Genomic DNA, 20,228 nt, shown 5'->3' on the forward strand with positions numbered 1-20,228 from the left:
TTCGAATTTAGACGTTCTGATCACCCTCTAATCGATCTACTCCCGATAGTCCCCTTGACACTCCCACCCACCCCACCATCCAAGAACATCTTACTCAATCTCACTCTATCATCCGATCCTTGACTTTTCTTCCTTCCTAGCGTCCCCGTTCGTACACCCAAAGTACCCCAAGTCGACATATTCCCATGTCTCCGTTCTTTCCTCAGGGTCTTACCAGAATGTAAAGTCCTGATCGCTTCGTCAACCTGTCCGCGTTTGATAGTACTTCCCAATCTCTCGTGACGTTTCAATATGGTTTCTATCGAAGGCTGTCTCATCTTAGGAGGTGGAGATGGAGCAGGGAATACTTGGATTGTGGAAGACGTCGATACCGAAGTAGAAGTAGAAGCATTTGAGATAATTGTAGATACGCTAGTACCAGTATTTTGCTCTTTCAACATCGTGATGCTCATTTCGTTAGAAGCGATTTCCAAACTTCTTGAGAAGCTAGATAACAAACCGAACAGACGCTCAACATCGTTTTCAGATTCTGATTTTTCACCAAAGTATCTCAACAAGCCAACGAGATCTGTTCGAATTTCTTCATATGTGAGTTTGAGTTGAGTCACCTTTGGACTCGACTCCGATAGGAATGAGTTGAGAATCTCATGAAGATTGTCTTGGGCAGAAAGTAAAGGATGGAACGATCGTGCTGCCTCAAGCGATGATGAGATCTCGCTGATCGATGAGGCGAGTTCTGATATAACGACTAGGTGGCCATTCGACATTCAGCATCTTCTTGTGGTTTGTAGGAGAGAATGAACGATTACTTACTTCTCGCTGCTGGTTCCAAAGCCGGAGCATCCTCGCCCCATATCACCAGATCCGGGTTCCTTCTCAGTAAGATCTTGGCCAAGTAATGTAACATTGTAGGACAACCTGAACCCTTAGCCGTGCGAGTATCTTTCATCTAAGTCCGAGGTGTGCCATTAGCTCATCCACTTCCCCTCACCAGCCCATAATTAACGATAATAAACTGAATGCATTTCGTTAACTCACCTTCAACAACGCTTCCAGCTGAAATCCCGCTGCGTTACCTCTAAACGTTCCACCATTCAATCTGTTCCCCAAAACCAAGACCACCTGTTGGGTCCGTGGCGTTAGCTCATGCATGATAACAATATCGGAGTCAACTGTTAAGGGAAGGCTCACCTTGAGAACCTCTCTCAGCCTGTTACTTCCTCTAAGCTCCTTTACGACATTTTTGAGTATCATCAAGTCAGGCATAATTTCATTCAGCATCATTTCGAACTTCCTCCTGAGTACCATAGTCTCAAGTCGGAGCTTCAAATTCGGTATGGAAGATATCTATCAACATGAGGAATATCAGATGACGTTACTTTAAAGCAAGGGAAGATAGCAGGACTGACCTCCTTAAAGTATAGATCTGGTTTGGAGAGTTTCGATATATCTCCGGAGAACAATCGGATCTTTTCGGCCTGGATCGAAGTGTATCAGCTATGCAATCCGCGATATCAGACCTCCGGGGAAGCGGGACGACTCACCTCTTCGGCAGTAGGCAGCATCCGACTCAATGTCGCAAGATCATCGATATCCAGCAGATCATCATCCACTTCTATGATAGCTCTTCGTATCTTGGATGGAGACAGTCGTAATCGCGTCAACATGATTCCTGAGCACGGCCATCAGCTTTTTCCAATCAAGACAAGATTCGTTTCGGCGACTAACCAATATTGTTTGACCGCGCTGTACGATCGGAAGCTCCTATCAGCATCGTGACTGAGGCAATTCATAAGGAACTCACTGATGTCCAGGAACGTTACGACCTCTTTACCCTTCCCTTTCCCTTGATCCAGCTTCTTCGCACCATTGTCGACTGAAAATACCTCGTTGAGATCTTGGAACTCTAGATCAAGACCATCTGATCCGGGAAGAGACGTCCAAATGGTGTCTTTTACTGCATATGCAGGCATTTTGGACCAGAAGAACGGCTAAAAAGTCATAGTCAGCTGATTGAGTTCCCTTAAGGGTCTTTTCCGGGAAAGAGACTGACTTTTAGTTTCGGTTGTGAAGAGATAGCATCAGCGGTTAGCTTGAACCCTCTCGAGGGTCCAGCACCGGCCGGAGGGGGAGGAGGAGGCATCGGAGCCTTGGAGGATGGCAAGGGAGGTGGAGGAGGAGGAGGCATGTTGTTAGATGAGTTGAGGGATGCCAAAGGAAGAGGAGGTGGTGGTGGTGGTGGAGGAGTTGGTGCTATTGAAGATGCAGATATTGTAGATTGCGTCGTGGCCGGTAATGGTGGAGGCGGAGGTGGGGGCGGGGGAGCAACAGTAGTCGAAGAAGGCATATGAGGTGGAGGAGGGGGCGGGGGCGAAGGTGGTGCAGCCGCGTGTGTCTTGGACCGCAAAAGGTTCAGAAGAGGTATCGACGCCGATATTGGTAATGCAGGAGTTGGCAGGGGAGGCGGAGGAGGAGGAGGCGGTGGTGGTGGACCAGGAGAGTTGATAGCAGGTGAGGGATTGATATTCTTCTTATCCGAGATTGCGATCTTCAACTCTGTCAATCTTTCCTTTGATTTTTTGAGTAGCTCCACTTCCTTTCTCAGATTTTCAATCATCTCTTCCTGCTGGTTCCAATTCTTGACCGCCTCATTCACGATAAAATCTGCATCGAATTTGACCTTGATTCCCGCGTCCTCGTCCCGGTGTCGAGTCTGAATCGTAAAACAAGATTGTATAGTTTCGATGGCTCGTTCAAGATAACCCACTTCTTTCTGCTTTTCAAGAAGAGCCTCATATCCGATATGAATCTGGGACAAGCATCAGTGTTCACTTTCGATATATCTCGAGGTGAAATATGAGCATGACTCACGTTCTTCCTAAGTTCGCTCACTTCCTCCATAAGAGCATCGAATCTCAACCTTTCCCTATCTCGCATTTCATTGTTCACTGCGAACTTCAGAAATGAGTATAGGTCAGCGAGCGGCCTGGTTGCCTGCGAAGATTACCCACATCTTTTTGGGGACCGATGTGCTCTTTCAAAGCTTGGAATTCAACTTGTAACCTCTGGATTTCCTTTTCTTTCACCACTAGATGGTGCACCACGCCCTGCGCCGTACATACCATGATGTCAGCCAGCTTCCATTCGGACGATGCCGTGTTCACTCACCTCTCCATCATACTTGTCCCCATGTAGCTCTTTCAGCACCATCAATTCCGCGGATTGCCCTTCTACCTGTTTTTCGAGGAGTTGATTCCTATCTTCCACAATTTTCACTTGAGACTGTAAAGCATGTACTTCCCTGACGAACGATTCGATCAAAGCTCCTTCAGTAATGCCATTTGAGCCTTCTCCTCGAGAAGGCAATATGTCGTACAGATCAACAAGAAATGAACGCAGTAGGACAGACCAATCTACCGATCTAACAGGATATCAGCTGCACATCCCAACGTTGGTGCAACTTCTAGCTGCCTTACAGATCATCAAGTCTAGAAAGATGTCCAGCGAAACAGGATAAAATGGAACCGACTGTATCCCTATAAATATGAGACGATCAGTTTCACTAGCTTAGCTTTGGCAGAGTAATTGCAGAGCTCACCTTATTGATGGAGTGCTAGCGATCTCTGCCAATTCCTCAATTACGCCTACCAGACCTTTCACTTGGTCTCCGCCGACTATACTCAGTAATCTTCCGACAGCGACGGCCAGATCAGCATTTTGGACTTCACCAAGGAACAGTTCTCTGAATTCCATTAGATCGTCCTCTTGATCATCCAGATAATGGGTACACTGGTTCAAGAAATTCGAAGGTGGTTCGCGGATCTCCAAGTCCTGTCATGCAGTCACCCATTAGTTACATTTGCGGATCTTGGGAAGGAAACAAAAGAGACTCACTTGAAGCGTCTTAACGAATCCACGTCTTTTCAACTCGCCTCTCAATTCAAGTCGCTCCTCGACCTCTTCTCTGGCATTGCATAATGCGCTGCACAGCGCTACTACACCGGTACGCCATTCCCACACACCTTGATTCTCTTCTTCGTCTTGAACGGGCTTCATACTTTCGACAAACCAAGAGAAGCGATACTTATCTTGGGTCACCAGCTTTAATTCCGACAGTGCATCTAACACAAGTCTTGACCCGGTATCCGGGGAAAGCGTGACCATCGCAGTAAGCAGATCAAGCATCTGATTTCTGATTCGATAAGAGGGTGTTCTGAGAGAAAGGACGGGGTTGTTAAGCAGAGTTTGATGGCACAGAGTAGCGTTGAATCCGACCTGAATGAAGGAGAATCAGTAATTCTGTCCTCCTATCATCAAGTGGAACAATCACAGTAGATGGGCAGGTACACTATACTCACATCGGTATTCATCAGAACCCTCAACGATTTCCCTATTTCCGCTATGATTTGTTCTCCTATATCACTTTTTTGTCTAGGTTCTCTAGCGACCTTCTCTAATAAACTAGATATGGCGGTCAGACCATCAAGCAGGATAAATTCGTTGATCCATGATAATTTGACAGTGGATAGGGTTACTCGCAGTGACAGAAGATGCTTGAGTAGCGATTGAGGGTTTTTCCTCCTGATCAAATCATCAATTACTAAGGTGAATTACAGGCATAAAAGGTGACTTACGAATGTTTTAGAGCTTCTATGTATCCCGCAGGAGTACCTTCATCCGCTTTGTTGGATCCAGTCCACCACGCCCATACCCCACCTGTCACCTGCTTTTCCATGGGCCTTATCTCGCTTACTTCTCCTAAAGCTTTCTCGGCTGCACTTGGCTCGGCTCTAGGGGTAGTGACATCTTCCTCGCCTGCTGCCAGAGGCGTACTGAGATGATTATCGCTTTGTGAGCCATTATCACTATGCCATACACCCAGTCCAGCGAGGGAGAACCTCTTCCAACCTCCTTCCTTGCCTCTATTAGGCGTAGTAGGTGTAGAGCCTGTTCCACCCGACGGCGAACCAGTGAGTTGCGGTAAAAGACAAGAGATTCCGGCACTTGTACCGGTTGAAAGAGATATGAAAGTTGTTGGTCTAGGTGGGGAGATGGCTTGAACGGGTGGAGGAGAGGAAGGTATGGCAGGTGTACCTTGATGATGTTGAGCAAGGAGATACGCTTTGCGAGATGGTGAGAGCGAAGACATGGCTTCTCGCTTGTCTCCATGCGGATTGAGATCGTCCTTTAGAGGTTGGTAAGTCACTACACTTTCACCTGACCTTTTACCACTTTGTTGTGATTATAACTTACCAATAAGTGCTCCCAGCTGTCAGCATTGATCTCTTTTTCCACCTCGACTTCGCCATCACCGGTCATAGGCGGATCGAGACTGCTTCTCTTATCTTCAGCTAGCGCTTGAGTTCCCTCGATTATAGCTAAAGGTCGAGATATATGCACAAATTTCCCATCTCTGCTCTTTACTCGATAAAGCTCTACTTTATCCCCTTCGCGATGGTCTCGGGAGCTGCCGTTGGGCAGTCCGTCGATGTTAGAAGTCGCTGAAGAAGACGGCCGAGGGGTAGAAGTCGAGAATAGCTCGGACAAGCTATTTCTTGGCGCATGTTGGGGTTTTTTAGATAATGTTGACGTGTCAAGTCCCTGAGGCTGAAAAGTTGATGCTTTCAAGGTTGATTTCGGTGATTCAGACCCAATCTCTGTTGAAGCATTCTCTCGCTTTTCATCTCTATCCTTTCGCTTCTCAAACAGCCAATCGTCGTCCAGGCTCATTTGGATCTGATCTACCCCTCGCCCCCGCATTAAGCTCAGCACGTTATCCTTGGGATCCAGAGTCCGCTCTCCGACAGCTAATTTCCATCGTACGATATCTACAGTCCCTTTTCGGCTCTCTGCATGGTCAACTAGCGAGCTTGATCTCGATCGGCTGGTCGTCTGTCGAGTAGATAAAGGTCCCAGCAGATCATCACTGGTCTTTGGTAGGCCGAGCTCATGTTCTAAGGTGGATACGATATCAAGGAAAGAGGTGGTTTGGTGGACAAGCACAGAAGTGACAAGAGGAGTCATCGAAGTGGTAGTAGGTAGAGTGAGAGATATTTTAAGGATAGGGGTATGAGGTTTAATTAGAGTATACGACGTTGTAGAGTGTATCAGTACATTCTCAGGCTCCAGTAAACCTGATGATCATGTTAGCGTTTGTATCCTAAAGGTATAATAGCTCAACTCACTATCTCGATAATTCAAGATCTCTTCTTCATCCCACCATTTACCAGTCTCCCTTTCCCTCCTCTCCTTCAATCTCCATTCATCACCTGTATGTTCGCGTTCCCATACCAACTCGTTCTCCTCTTCATCATGTAAGGCCTCTACAAGCCTTTCCTCTCCGTATCGCTCTTCCGCTTCCAGAAAGGCTAAATCAATTGCATCTTGAGCTGTACTTCCCGTTGGTAATTCTACTTCTATAGGTCCGAGTTGAGGGATATCCACAGTGATGGTGAATGTGTCGGACATGATACGATGAATGCTGTCGGATGCATGCCGTTGTCCCTATCCTACTGGAAAAGTGTACTCTTCTGGTGATACCTCTGGGGATACTCAGATGTTGAATGGCAATAAGCTACTAACAAGATAGTTAGATGATAGATTTCAAGTGGCAAATCGAGTATACATTCAGTGGATGATCACGATCATATCCATACAGGGGATCTGTGCGTTTCATATCATCATATCATCATACCATTCTATCTGTGGGATGAGACATGATGGAGGAACCCGACTCATCGACATTCCAAGCACGCTCCAAAGCCTGACCTCACACCATGCATCCCCTCCTTCGTCTTCCTGACGGCTGCTGGATCTTTATGGTGCATGGCCCGTCTATGGTCCAAGTTTATTGCTCTGATCTTGGAACCTGTCCACACAACTGAACTGAATTGATTTTGTTGTTCCGCAAGGATGAACCGTGCCTTGTTGGATGTTTGGGATATCTCCGAGTAAGCATATACAGTACATCTATCTGGGAACCGTTCCACTACGATGGGACGAGGGTCTTGGCGCATTATGATCATAGAGGTGGCAGGAACAACGATGTGGATGCTGTAGCTGTAGAGGATCATGCTTGATGCGGTTCATATCATCGTCTGACACGGTCTTCCACCACAGGGATTCTGAACCTGAAACGTGGTTGAACTGTGACGTGGAACTTGGAGCCAAAAGTTGGACGCGTTTCAGAGTTGAGCAGCATTGGCACAACTCAAAATTGATTGAATTCGACTTTTCGAAAAGACTTCTGACATCCATTCTCATAGACAAGGCAGCATAACATATCACCCAGTCTTGAAGAGAGCTATAGTCTAGCGATCCTGCACTCTCACTCGTGTATTACACGTCATAGAGAATAACCAACAAGCAAACACCTCAGCGCCTCTGTCAACGTCTGTATAACCAACATCCTCTCGTATCTCTTGTTGGTGTGGAAGACGATGGGTGTCCTTAGGTAAGTTGAGGACCGCTCTGAATGGACATTGCAACTGACATGAATCTCTCTTTAGACTTGGTATCTGTATATCAGGTGTATATGCTGCTTTTCTACTTTGGGCCATAGCGCAAGAACGACGTGAGTTGCACTTTCCTATCCATCCTGCAAACTGGCGATATCCCTTTGACCTGTCATGTTACAACCCATTTTGCAAATTCATCACAATCAATGCTAATTTTGTATCTCGCCCGTAGTATCAGCTCCGTTCCCCTCTACATCCCCTCATCCGCATACCTCCCCCGTCGACCACCCTACAAAAGGCGACAAATTCCCTTCTTCGCTATTCCTAAATTACGCTCAGGCGGTAGCATCGTCCTTATCCGCATTATCTTACTTGCTATTCAACGCTTGGAGGGCGGGTAATCTCAATAAGGGGCTTTCAAAAATAATAGGTTTTGATCTCTTGTTCACTTCGGACAATAGTGGAAAAGCAGTTGAAAAGAGGACACAGCAAAATGGTAATAACAATGAGAAAGACAATTCGAAGATTACTCAGAATGGACATACTTCATCAAAAAAACATACGCAGATAGGGAATAAATCGTGGAGGAAAAGTCTGCCTGCTTTGTTGTTGCAGGTATCGCTTTTTCAGACTTTAGCTGGACCTATTGGGTTTTTAGCTTTGCGGCATATATCATATCCTACCATGGTATTAGGGAAGGTGAGTCGTGATTCCAACTATCATACTGCCTGGATATCAAAAGCGCTGATCTTGGACTCAATCCTTCAGTCATGTAAACTTATCCCAGTACTACTCCTCAACGTCTTACTATACCGACGCAGATTCTCGCCTCACAAATACGTCGTAGTGGCACTTGTCACTGTTGGTATAAGCTTGTTCATGCTTTTAGCTGAAGGTGGGAAGAAGAAGAAGGGTGGGAATGATAGTGCATGGGGACTTTGGTTATTGGGTGTAAAGTGAGCATTTTGACTTGACGTATGAGAAAATGATGAACACTAGATTGAAATTGTCATAGAACTAATCTTCTATTCCTTCTCAGCCTTTTCATAGATGGTTTGACCAATTCCACTCAGGACCAGCTCTTTTCGACCTATCCTCAATTCTCAGGCCAACAAATGATGTTCTTCATGTCATTCTTTACCCAACTCCTCCTTCTTCCCTTACTGTTACTTCCACTACCTACCCATCCCTTATCGCTCTTATCTCACTTACCGTTCCCCCTTTCCCCCTCTCAATCTACCATGCCAATATCATTCGCCAAACCCGAAATACTCAACTGTATATCGTTCATCCTTTCCCATCCAACCGTTCTATCACCCCTACTGGCCTATGCCCTCTTAGGTGGATTAGGACAACTATTCATATTTGAGACTATCCAACATTTCGGTAGTTTGACTTTAGTCATGGTTACAGTCACTCGGAAATTATTCACGATGTTACTTAGTGTGGTTGTGTTTGAACATCAGTTGACGAAGGGTCAATGGATAGGCGTTGGAGTGGTATTTGGTGGGATTGGAGTGGAGGCCGGGATGAAAAGACGAGAAATGCTTAGAAGGGCTAAGAAGGATAAGTAAGGGTGAGGACTTCGATGACTCTTAGGAAATTAATCGCATCTAGATCAATCATATACAGGACAATGCATGCTTCATGAATAGATTTCAACTACGCCGTGTCATACAGTAGGTTGAAGCAGTATGTGCCATCGACTGCTGATACTGTATGTCAACTAACGACCTATGTCAGTCAGGTGTTTTTACTTTTTCGAGTCGTTAACACCACATTTCAATCCTAATTTTCCCACTTAATTCCAACTAATGCTTCTTCCCAGATCGTCTCGAATCGTTCCACAATCCTCCCAAGGGGATACTAATTTGTACGAGTACTAGAGTGATTATAGCTACTAATGCCCTAAAAGAGTGAACACCCTCCTCAGTAACTATATTGTACTTGGCAAGAACCGTCTGGTCTCGTGCGATTGCTGGACCGGAGGAATCGCTTACATTGTCCAACCACTTCCTAACTTGACTTCAACCCTGCCATCATCATCTCCCTGGATCTTCTCCACCCCAATCCCAGCAATGATCAATACCGGTAATCCCCAAGCGGATATGAAAATAATAGTTAGAAGTCTCAACCAGAAACTACGTAGGTTGTATGCTACCCACGTACGAAATTCCATCTTACGTGGCGGGAGCCAGTATATCTTGTGGTTCGCTGATGGTTGAGAAGGGGAGTGGAAGTGGAGGGCAAAGAGGAGGTTGAATAGGAAGGAGGTGGAGATGATTAATACTGTGAGTAAATACAGAAGGAAAGAAGAGGAAGGACTGATTAGTCTAGTATATCTCCTCTCAGGTCAGCTTCAAAAAGATCAGGTGGAAGACTTACGGAATACAAGAAAGAATGCTGATATCGACAAAGACTGTGAGATCTCTCTGTAGAGAATATATATTCACTTGGTAAGTAGATATATATACCATGTCATATCACGATGGATTTGACTTACGAAGGTAAATTAAGTGATGACACAGAATCTCCTCCAGCATCTTCAGGGATCTTCCAAAACGATTTCTTCATACAACTCCCTCCCGTTGCACCTCTATTGGTTGACCACTCACACCAACCCCATACACCGAAACCATATTCGGTCCCTTTGCTAGTCAACTGTACCAACCATAATCTATCTCCCAAACCACCCGTACCGTTAGATGAGAAAGGGACGTTATACAGTATTATCAAGAAGAGGAACAAGGTGGAAGTGAGGGTTAGGAGAATACAAGTTAGATGTTGATTGGTGAGTTCTGGTGGCGGTCGGAAGTTGAATGAGATTGGGAATGGGATCGATGATGGCCCATTCTGAGTATGGATATGAATGCTAGTGATTTACCTGTTTATGTGTACGGACTTCTATAGTTGGGCCTTGATTAGGTATTTTATGTTACTGTATATCTCAATGATATGCAAGGCAGTCAATTTAGGATATCATCCCACTCATCATGAAGATGATGCTGATATTTAATAAACCATGACTGTGCCAGTAATACGAAAGTCTGATGCAAGTCTTGGTAGACAAGCATAAGAAAGGATCGGAGGGTTTGATACAGTACATATCTATACAAAGGTCATAAAGGATAATACGATAAACCATGTGAAACGGTCTGATTCAACGACCGATCTCAAGGTGTGCCAATTCTGATTACACGCTTGCTTAATGATATTAATACGAACTACCAAGACACGAACCACATGGTTCTGTTCCTCCAGACGATACATCCGATACCAAATCATCAGACAGCCATGCATGTATGAATCAAATTGTGAATCGACGACCATCTATCCAGTCGACTGCTTACTCCTTTCTTTCCTCTTATATATCAAACCGTATTTGAACATGCACAGTCCCTGGGAGAACATCAGGAATACCCATGCTACCCATAAGCTGTTCATTACCGATCCTTCAAATCAGCATGATACGATTTTCCTCTAAAAATGACTCGATCACTTACAATATGAAACCATATCCTGTGTCAGCTTTCAGCCCTCCATTCGCATTCACTTCGCTTTTCCCTACTAAGACGGTGACGATCGTGGGTAGACAAAAGACCAACATCAACATGAAGTAGATGAGGTGGGTGCGCCAATCCCTCAAGATCCACGCTATTCGGGTTCGTTTCGAAGGCATCTCCTTGCCTTTTGGCCATTGTGATTTGGGAGGGACAGGCCAGGGGGGATAGGGTTTCTCGAATCGGATAGTGGAGAGAAGGAGGATTAGGAAGGAGAGAACTAGGAAGGGAGCTGTGGGAGTATTAGTACGTTTGTATGTCATATGAGCTAAAGAGGTGTATATGTATGCAATTGTGACTTACCAAAAAGTAGGAAGAAGCTTGTGATTGAAGTAGCTTTGGTGATCGCTCTGATTTCGTTGTAGCGAACATCAGGATCAATCACTTCATTCACAGAAACATGAACGAGTATATGATTTTAATGACACTTACGCTGGTAGACCCCTCATGACTTGGTCAATACTATCCCAAGAGGGTACCGCATATTTAGGTAATGACCAAAATACTTTTTTCGTACATTTTGCGTACCCTGTCCAATCTGCATTTGACCATTCACACCATCCCCAAATCCCAAATCCATATGCGTGTAAGCCTCCTGCCCTTTTATCCATTTGATCGTGAACAGCATCATCTTCGTTTCTCGCTGAATTCACAAGTACGGATGCTTCCTCAGGTTCATCAATTGTCGATCTTCTCAGATTATAATCTAGTTGTGTGAGATCAGATTGTCGTTTACTATCAGTGTTCGTACGACGATCAAAAGTGACCGTCGATGCATCAGTACTCTGATTAACTACCAATAACCAGAACCTAGAGTTCATCTGACCTTCCAATGTGGAGTGTTCGTGATCCAGGGGTGCATTGTTGAAGACGACTGCCATCAATAAGACGAACGATGAGAAGGTCAATATGATTGAGAGAGTGTGGCATAGTGGATTGAAATTTAGTTTGGCCATGGTTCCATCGACGGTTGTTTGATATAATTTGACCTTTTCTTTTTTCAGGATTTAGTGAGGCCAACTTATCTCTTGTGTAGGAGGATTAGGTCAACTACAATCTTTTATTCTGTTTTGTTTGTTTTTGTTTGCTGATTGGGAGAGTAATTTATACTTCTGAGGACTTTTGTCAGTAGAGATCTTCGTTGGGAACAAAATCAGGCCAGCGTATAGATACAAATCTCATCTCACTTAGCATTGATTACCTCAAACGCAGAAAGGACGTGGACCGTATGAAATGAAAAGAGATCAAACGATTAGATCTGTTACAGCTTAGGAAAAGGATCGACATCTGGGCTCATTCACATCGAGTGAGTTGCGAAACACGTGGTAAGCTGCAGCCGAGATTACGTTAATCCCCCTTGGAGTGGAGGTAAATCAGTCAAATATCAGAAACCGAAAATAGAACGATGACGATGAGAGCGAGAGCAGTTGTGTACTGAGATGCAAATGCGGGTACTGATCCGATTGATAGAAACAGAACCCATCCTCCCAAAGGAACCCTCGCTTAATAGTCAAACACGACTTTACAACGCATCGCCTCGCATTGATCATCTTCTCTTCTGCTAGACTAGACTAGACCGTCTCGTCCGAGAACCAAGGATACACAGATAACAAGATATAAATAGGTACTTACCAACGACACTCTTCCCCGGTACTTCTTTCTTCACTTGATCAATTCACACCTCCCATAATCAAGACAAAATGGCTTTGGCTCAACACGTAGACGCAGAGAAGATCATCAATGAATCCAGGGATCATCCCGTGAGGAAGCATACTCATGATAGAAAGTGAGTATATGATCTAACTTCTAATTGCTGGTCATTGCTGATGATTATTTGTCTTAGAGCTACTCTCTATGATATCCCCTATACCTCTCGATACGATGTCGAAATTGACCTGCCTCGTTACTCCATCCCCGAGACTGGTGTAAATGCCAAAGTCTCTTATCAACTTCTACACGATGAGTTGCTCTTGGGTAAGCGACGTGTAACTCCGTCTTATACCTTACACGCACCTGTGCTGATGTTGATACCTTGTTACCATCGGAACAGACGGTAATCCCAACATGAACCTTGCAAGGTGAGCATAAATTTTTTACCTATAGCTTTGCACATTTCGCTTACCCATGGAACAATAGTTTCGTCAACACTTGGGTACCTGACGAATGCAACAGATTGATGTATGAGAATCTCAACAAGGTGAGTCAAGTGTATCAGCTACCGAGTCAAGTACCAGCCTATCTGTAGCCAACGCTGTAGCTGATTTGTCCATCCTAGAATCTTGTCGACCAAGACGAGTATCCTGCTGCTCAAGCGATTCATGAACGATGTATCGTGAGTTCACATATTGTAAAATACTAGATCAAAGACTTTCATCCCTGCTAAGCTGATATATATACATCTGCAGTCCATGATCTCCCATCTCTGGCACGCGCCCAAAGATGCTACTGCTCTTGGTACAGCTACCACCGGTTCATCCGAAGCTATCATGTTAGGAGGTATGGCCTTGAAAAAGCGATGGCAGGTAAGTCATTCATCACTCTGAAAGGGAAAACTCATACGATCTGACACTTGTTCATACCTTCGTACGAATAGGAAAAGATGAAGGCTGCCGGCAAAGATATTCATAATCCTGGCCCAAATATCGTCATGGGTGCTGAAGCTCAAGTCGCCCTGGAAAAGTTTGCAAGGTGAGTAACAAGTAGCTCGCTCCCACCAATTCTTTCATATCTCTGACTTGTCTTGACATATAGATATTTCGAAGTAGAAGCTAGACTGGTACCAGTCCACGAGAAAGTATGTCCTGTTGAAGAAAAGGTATATGCAAACTTGAAGCTAATGCATTCAATATAGTCCGGTTACGTGATGGATCCAAAGGAAGCTGTCAAATACTGTGATGAGAACACTATTGGTATATTCGTGTAAGTACTATATTCTTCAGCTGTAGGGTATATCACTGACATTATATTCAGCATCATGGGTTCCACCTATACCGGTACTTTTGAGTCCGTCCAAGGCATGTCCGATGAATTGGATAAATACCAAGAAGAAACCGGTATCGATATTCCAATTCACGTGGATGCAGCCTCAGGTGGTTTCGTTGCGTGAGCTGATCTGCCGAATTGATTGTTGCGAATACTGGCTGACTTGACGGTTATAGACCTTTCGTGTACCCCCAACTTGCTTGGGATTTCCGAATACCCCGAGTAAACTCGATCAACGCCTCAGGTCATAAGTACGGTCTCGCATCAGTCGGTCTCGGCTGGATCATCTGGAGAAGTGCAGACTACCTGCCTAAAGAATTGATTTTTGAATTGCACTACCTCGGTCAAGTGAGCAATATTGTCTTTGCCTGACCGATGGAATAGGACATAGTTGACTCCAAGTTTCTTCCAGACAGACTACTCTTTCAACCTCAACTTCAGTCGACCAGCTTTCCCCGTGCTGAGTCAAATGTTCCATTGTGAGTGCAAATTCCCTATGCGCAGGATTTGAACACTGATCAATGCGTGTTGTCAGTCCTCAATCTCGGTTTCTCAGGATACAAGCGAATCAACGAGAACAACTTATCCAAAGCGCGACTCATCTCTAGAGCGCTCGAAGCTTCAGGGTACTTTGTATGTTTGTCACAGATCCACCGAGCCAAGAACCAAGGAGCTTCAAACATCTCACCTGTCATTACCAAAGCGGCATCTGATATTATCCATGGGCATGTTCCTGAGATCGATGACCCTACTTACTACGTCGAGGGATTGCCAGTCGTCTCGTTCAGGTTCAGTGACGAGATCAAAGAGAAGTACCCTAGGGTCAAACAGGAATGGATTCAAAGTCAATTAAGAGCTATTGGGTGGATCGTACCTAAGTGAGTGGGAAGTATTCATTCAATATACATATATCGGATTGATCAGGATACCTCGGATAACATGACGCTTACGAGAGGATTGAATTTAGTTATCCTCTCCCACCTGCTGAGGAAGATACTGAGATTCTTCGATGTGTGGTTCGAGAATCTCTCTCAGGTGATCTAGCAAGAAAGCTCATCCTGGATATCATTCAAGTGTACGTATCTCTTTAGACCCATGCCATATCGTTATAAGACCTAAGCTGATATCGTTGAACAGTACCGAAGGTTTACTCAACGGAGCTGGACCATCGTACCACATGTCTGTAGCCAACAGAAGACAAAGTACCACTTCCCCCGTGGACGTCAAGAGAGGTGGAACGCTTGATACTCAACATATCTCTGAACATACTTCCACTTATGCTAAGACCTGTTAAGATCATCTCTATCAATGCAATGCGCTAATATCTGTTTTCTTGCTGGTCTGTTCTGAGATAAAAAGAAAAAATGCGTTTTTTGGTCTTCTAAATTGCTTCCCAATTCTTGTACATGTAAATGAAAGTGAAAATGCATATAGTGTCAGATATATGTTCGAGCAAGCAGAGTGCGACCTTGTGTGTCAGCGTTTGATCAATTATTGTCTGACCAAATGACTCTGATACAATACCAGAGTTCCGATCTCACTTCTCGACAAGTCGAGAAATCATACTCATACAGTAGAGTACCGAATCTGCTTTTCGGTGGATCCTTTGGTTTCCATCCTTCTAAAAGGTACTTTAACAGTTCAAACAGCTCGACTGAAGAAAAAGTCAGCATGACATCCGACGAGATACCATGACAAGATACTATATCAGTTGCTTCGTAGCATCACTCAACTTGAAACACTTTTTCACAGACATGACTTTCACCACATGACCAATCTTACTGTGGTCAAGGTTTAAGCGAACTGCAAAGACCTCTTGGCAAAGGACTTTGGTTAAACAATAAGATCTGACGATGATATATTTTAGTGGTATTTGCATCTCGTTTGAGCTTGGATCTCTTCTGTAATACAGTACAATAGCAGAAGATGTAAGATTGATTGATTGATGGACATGATGCTGCTGTGTGTTGTTGATTGTGTGGGTTCTGTTGGCTGTTTTACACGAGGTATTCTTGCCATCAAACTTTCACATGTATACATGCATACGGTGTACTGCACACATATATAAGGGGGAACAAGACGGACAAACATCCATGTTCGTTCCTGCTTTTTCCATTATATCAAGTCATTCACAATGAATGATTGATCAGTCGAGTCGAACATTCCTGCTACGAGTAAAGTGAGTTGTATCTGTTCTCATTCAGGATCATCAGATACTTCTGTCCCCTTGTCTCGATTATGATGAAGGCTATTTAAAAGCGTGTATCTCTCGACGTACAAAAGTACGAATGAGAGTATAACTAAACTGTCTAGATTCTGATCATTCTCTCTTCTTCTTCTCTCTCGCTCATTCTATTGAAATTGTGAATAGTATCAACTGACCTTTATCCACTGTCGTAGTAACACGGGGAGTATCATTCAAAATGTTGACGTGGTGAGTACCATATTCTCTTCGATATATCATCCTCGTCTATATCTTGTTTTATCCTCCCCCATTACTAATCTTGATGAATCCATTCTTTTATGTTAACTCTAATTTTTTCACTGTGCTATTGGTGAAAGGCGTTGATGTACACTATATATCTGAATCTTCCAACTTGATACCATATACAGATAACAGTTCAATTGAGATTCCATAATTAGGAAATTGACATTGAGCTGACGAGATAATTCTTTCATCTTTGTTGGATCCCCATCTCCTTATCTGTTCAACCCAGAGACGGACAAAAGGATTTCCCATTTCAAAACTCTTCGAGGTGAGTGAATCATCCTGTTCTACCTTCTTTCGTCCTCTAACTTGTTCACCACACCATAATCATGATTATACAATGTATGGCTTATCTGTATCTCGCATCTTTGATGTGGCGATTGAAGAAAACCCAATCAATTGAATACTCTATATGATCTTTATGTTGCTTGTTTCTCGTTATGATAGCTCACTGTGGATGTAGATAATCATCGCTAACGTCAGTGAGAGTCATAGGCCTCGCTGGACCTGTTCTCCTGTACAAAGAGATCGATGAAGGACTGGTCAATTGGTAAGTATCTCTACCCATAGGAACTTCCGAGCTCTTTGAACTATCTCTCATATATTGACCTGCGGATGACTTTCTAGTTCCACATTCAATCTCAATCAAGGGTACCCACTTTGATTATGAAGGGAAACCGAACACGACTCCATGGCGCGCTGAACCATTACCTTCTTGATCGTCGCTTCATTTACTTGAACGGGTATCATCGTATTTAAGCTGACCATCGAATTTCATTTCGCTCTGATACAGCAAGTCCTTCTTGTCCTTCCTATTTGGCTGTATGGTGTTTTGTAGTCCAGGCGATGTATCCATGTTCCCTCTCATTATATGGTGTCAGATTTGAGATTGAAAGGTGATGATGTAGGTCTGGCATGGGTTGAACTAAGTTGAAATGGACGCGAGCTGGCTTGAGAGTAAGGTAGACGTCGTTAGATGGGGTGCGGTGTGGGGCTCCATTCGGCTCACCTTTGGACATGACCCATCATGCATTCCGTCGAGTAACGCAATAGATCCGAACAGTTCTGTCGTATAGAGCGATAGTAGGTTTTATATACATCACCAACTCACAGTCTAGAATCAGTCAATATAGGCCCAGGATGATCCGCTCCCTCCTCCCCGTGATCGAAGTCGTCGACAACTTCCCATACGCCCCATCATCCCAATCCTACGTCCCATTCCACCTCACCCTCGCCGACTTCCAACACGGGTTACCTCCCCTGGGATTACTTCGACAAGATGTACTCCGTGAGATGCAGACTGTAAGGGGTATATGGGAGTTTGAGGAAAGTACAGGTAGACCTGATGAAACGGGTGATTTCCACTCGGAAGTGATTTGCGTACATTTCAAGGATGAATTGGTCAAGAAAGGAAAAGAGGGGATAAGTAAGGCTATGGCTGAGGTGGTCGGTAGATGGAGGGAGGAAGGCAAGTTCCCTGGACCATTGGCTGGTAGGTTATCATATCCTTCTGTCTCCTATGGACAGAGTACTGCGATACGTCACAGCGATATCTAGTGCTTCGAATATGTTTTGATATCTACCTGTTCATCATGTATAGGGTGGAGGAACGAGCTTTACACGATATACGCTTCACCCAAATCATCAGATCTTGGATTCAACTCTTCTTCAACTCCCCTAATGCTAGGTCCTGGAACGTTCAAAAATGTAGCATTCAATTTGGAAAGAGCAGCTTGTGCTTTATTCGGTTTAGCGACTTTCGGTGTACATATGACTGGTAAGTGCTATCCACCGTATCTATCGATGTGACCTGTATGATGCTGACAGAGTATGTTCTTTGTAGCTTATGAAGGTGAAGGATGGGATATGAAAGTCTGGGTACCTAGACGAAGTAAAACGAAAGCTACGTGAGTTCATCGAGAACGAAGTGTGATCCGTAAAGTGAAGAGATGCTGATGTTTCTGTTATGCGATATAGCTGGCCAGGAAGGTTAGACAATGTACGTCCCCTCAATTAGCCTCACATGATGTGTCACATCCATGAGCTGATTGATGTACTGCTTTCTCCGTCATAGTCTGTCGCAGGTGGGATAACAGCGGGATCAACACCTATAGAAACGATGATTAAGGAATGTGATGAAGAAGCTAGCTTACCTGAGGAATTCGTTAAAAAACGTTTACAGTGAGTTACGGTCTTCCTACTGTCACTTATCACCTCAACAGAAGTATCCTCGACGGACTGACATTGATCAATGGATATTAGGAATTGCGGTGTAGCTACATATTTCTATATAACAGATGATGGGTTTTTACAGCCTGGTGAGTTGTCCTGCCCTCTCAAATGATCTCATATATGTTTCTGATATGAGTCTAACAAACAACATTTACGTATGATAGAGGTCGAATACATATACGATCTACCATTACCGCCTTCGACTTCACCAGAATATATCAAGCCCAAACCTCACGACGATGAAGTCGAGTCATTCGCAGTGAGTCATTTCATGTAATATCTTGAGCTCTTTGCTGAATGAGATTTCCTGTATAGCTCCTTACAATACCCGAATTGATCGAAGCTCTTCATTCGGGAGATATGAAGCCTAATTGCGGTCTGATTTATGTAGATTTCCTGATCCGACATGGACTGATCACACCTGAGAACGAACCGAATTTCCTCGAGATTAGTTGGAGGATGAGAAGGACTTTGCAAGTGGCCATGCCTGGTATATAGATCATATTTATGGGTACATCGACAGAAAGGTCTTTGCGCCATAAGACCTTTGCGTGAAGAAGTATTCAGCAATCTTTATGATTGTACAACGGATGGGTATGTAATGCATGATATTATTTGTACAGGTGTTCGTCTCTCTCTTCCGTTCGATCCGCAATCCAGATACAATGACTTTGAAATTGCCCTCTCCCGTGATACCTCGAGCATCCATCATGCCTTTGCAGCTTGCTGTTGCTGCTGTTGCATCTTCATCTGTAAAACTTGTACGACACTCTGCACGTTCTCCTGTTTCCTTTCGATCGTTTTTTGCAGAGTATCCAGATTGGATTGAACGAAAGTGGATTTGGAGTTGTAATGTTGTGCAGCTTCGGATTTCGTCTGTAAGGAAGTAAGAAAGGTAGAGTCAGTACGATTTGCCAGGAGTCGGAGGGAATTCATCGTTGATATTCAGATTGAATGATCAAACGGGATAGGGTATTTGAGTAGCAGAACAAAGATTGTGATAGGATGGCATGAGAGTTGTGGAGTTATGATGATAAATATAGAAAAACCTACCTTCTTGACATAATATCCCGTTCCAACGTCTACTACTACATTCTCCGTATCCGTCAATTTACCAGGAACGTATAACGAGCTCGTCAACGGTACGAGGATTTCTTTCCCTTTCGAACTGGGTGTTAGAGAATTGACATTCTCTACGCATGATCGGAATTTGCTTTGGGCTTGTTTCAATTGAGAGTACGAGTTTGTCAAATGATCTAATTCCTATTCACCCAATAGAATCAAAATCAGATCAATGCCGACTGAGGTGAATGTAGGTAGGCGAACACTTACCTGATCCAATTGCTTTTTGACTTCTTGTAGTTGGACTGGATCGAGGTCTGTTATGTTGACCTGTTGTTCTGCCATTTTGACGGTGTTGATAGACTACTGTCGATGCTGTCCTTCACGATGCAATAAGGATATCGAGATATGTGCGTCCACTCCCACAGACCTCGAGCGAGTGGACAT

At 44.2% G+C, this 20,228-nt stretch overlaps 7 protein-coding genes across 7 annotated transcripts; 3 read left to right on the forward strand and 4 right to left on the reverse strand.

The window, feature by feature from the left end:
* Nucleotides 1–20: 20 nt before the first annotated feature.
* V865_004175 (uncharacterized protein) lies at nucleotides 21–6,468 on the reverse strand (the record flags this gene model as incomplete). Its single annotated transcript, XM_066227960.1, has 19 exons — nucleotides 21–748; nucleotides 814–949; nucleotides 1,039–1,122; nucleotides 1,192–1,347; nucleotides 1,410–1,478; nucleotides 1,545–1,672; nucleotides 1,729–1,746; nucleotides 1,805–1,991; nucleotides 2,054–2,809; nucleotides 2,872–2,955; nucleotides 3,012–3,107; nucleotides 3,169–3,421; nucleotides 3,477–3,536; nucleotides 3,599–3,831; nucleotides 3,895–4,275; nucleotides 4,359–4,581; nucleotides 4,635–5,185; nucleotides 5,254–6,134; nucleotides 6,186–6,468. The coding sequence occupies 19 exons, from the start codon at nucleotides 6,466–6,468 to the stop codon at nucleotides 21–23; spliced, it is 5,307 nt and encodes a 1,768-aa protein (XP_066084057.1).
* Nucleotides 6,469–7,439: 971 nt separating this feature from the next.
* On the forward strand, nucleotides 7,440–9,031 carry V865_004176 (uncharacterized protein; the record flags this gene model as incomplete). Its single annotated transcript, XM_066227961.1, has 5 exons — nucleotides 7,440–7,453; nucleotides 7,509–7,573; nucleotides 7,690–8,156; nucleotides 8,226–8,413; nucleotides 8,497–9,031. The coding sequence occupies 5 exons, from the start codon at nucleotides 7,440–7,442 to the stop codon at nucleotides 9,029–9,031; spliced, it is 1,269 nt and encodes a 422-aa protein (XP_066084058.1).
* A 237-nt stretch (nucleotides 9,032–9,268) lies between these two features.
* Nucleotides 9,269–10,031, reverse strand: V865_004177 (uncharacterized protein; the record flags this gene model as incomplete). Its single annotated transcript, XM_066227962.1, has 4 exons — nucleotides 9,269–9,365; nucleotides 9,458–9,746; nucleotides 9,843–9,889; nucleotides 9,961–10,031. 4 exons carry the CDS (start codon nucleotides 10,029–10,031, stop codon nucleotides 9,269–9,271), a joined length of 504 nt encoding a protein of 167 aa, XP_066084059.1.
* A 756-nt stretch (nucleotides 10,032–10,787) lies between these two features.
* Nucleotides 10,788–11,973, reverse strand: V865_004178 (uncharacterized protein; the record flags this gene model as incomplete). The annotated part of the gene is made up of 4 exons (XM_066227963.1): nucleotides 10,788–10,893; nucleotides 10,961–11,249; nucleotides 11,321–11,367; nucleotides 11,450–11,973. 4 exons carry the CDS (start codon nucleotides 11,971–11,973, stop codon nucleotides 10,788–10,790), a joined length of 966 nt encoding a protein of 321 aa, XP_066084060.1.
* Nucleotides 11,974–12,717: 744 nt separating this feature from the next.
* Nucleotides 12,718–15,293, forward strand: V865_004179 (glutamate decarboxylase; the record flags this gene model as incomplete). The annotated part of the gene is made up of 15 exons (XM_066227964.1): nucleotides 12,718–12,803; nucleotides 12,861–12,991; nucleotides 13,068–13,095; nucleotides 13,154–13,214; nucleotides 13,293–13,349; nucleotides 13,423–13,539; nucleotides 13,611–13,705; nucleotides 13,769–13,811; nucleotides 13,869–13,936; nucleotides 13,988–14,119; nucleotides 14,176–14,347; nucleotides 14,412–14,478; nucleotides 14,535–14,877; nucleotides 14,967–15,074; nucleotides 15,137–15,293. The coding sequence occupies 15 exons, from the start codon at nucleotides 12,718–12,720 to the stop codon at nucleotides 15,291–15,293; spliced, it is 1,665 nt and encodes a 554-aa protein (XP_066084061.1).
* Nucleotides 15,294–17,627: 2,334 nt separating this feature from the next.
* On the forward strand, nucleotides 17,628–19,217 carry V865_004180 (uncharacterized protein; the record flags this gene model as incomplete). Its single annotated transcript, XM_066227965.1, has 8 exons — nucleotides 17,628–17,979; nucleotides 18,088–18,264; nucleotides 18,331–18,394; nucleotides 18,465–18,486; nucleotides 18,562–18,668; nucleotides 18,750–18,805; nucleotides 18,884–18,978; nucleotides 19,035–19,217. 8 exons carry the CDS (start codon nucleotides 17,628–17,630, stop codon nucleotides 19,215–19,217), a joined length of 1,056 nt encoding a protein of 351 aa, XP_066084062.1.
* Nucleotides 19,218–19,427: 210 nt separating this feature from the next.
* Nucleotides 19,428–20,126, reverse strand: V865_004181 (prefoldin, alpha subunit; the record flags this gene model as incomplete). The annotated part of the gene is made up of 3 exons (XM_066227966.1): nucleotides 19,428–19,595; nucleotides 19,773–19,982; nucleotides 20,052–20,126. The coding sequence occupies 3 exons, from the start codon at nucleotides 20,124–20,126 to the stop codon at nucleotides 19,428–19,430; spliced, it is 453 nt and encodes a 150-aa protein (XP_066084063.1).
* Nucleotides 20,127–20,228: the final 102 nt, after the last annotated feature.

This window comes from Kwoniella europaea, chromosome 1 (assembly GCF_036810445.1).
Source record: "Kwoniella europaea PYCC6329 chromosome 1, complete sequence".
Lineage (NCBI taxonomy): Eukaryota > Fungi > Basidiomycota > Tremellomycetes > Tremellales > Cryptococcaceae > Kwoniella > Kwoniella europaea.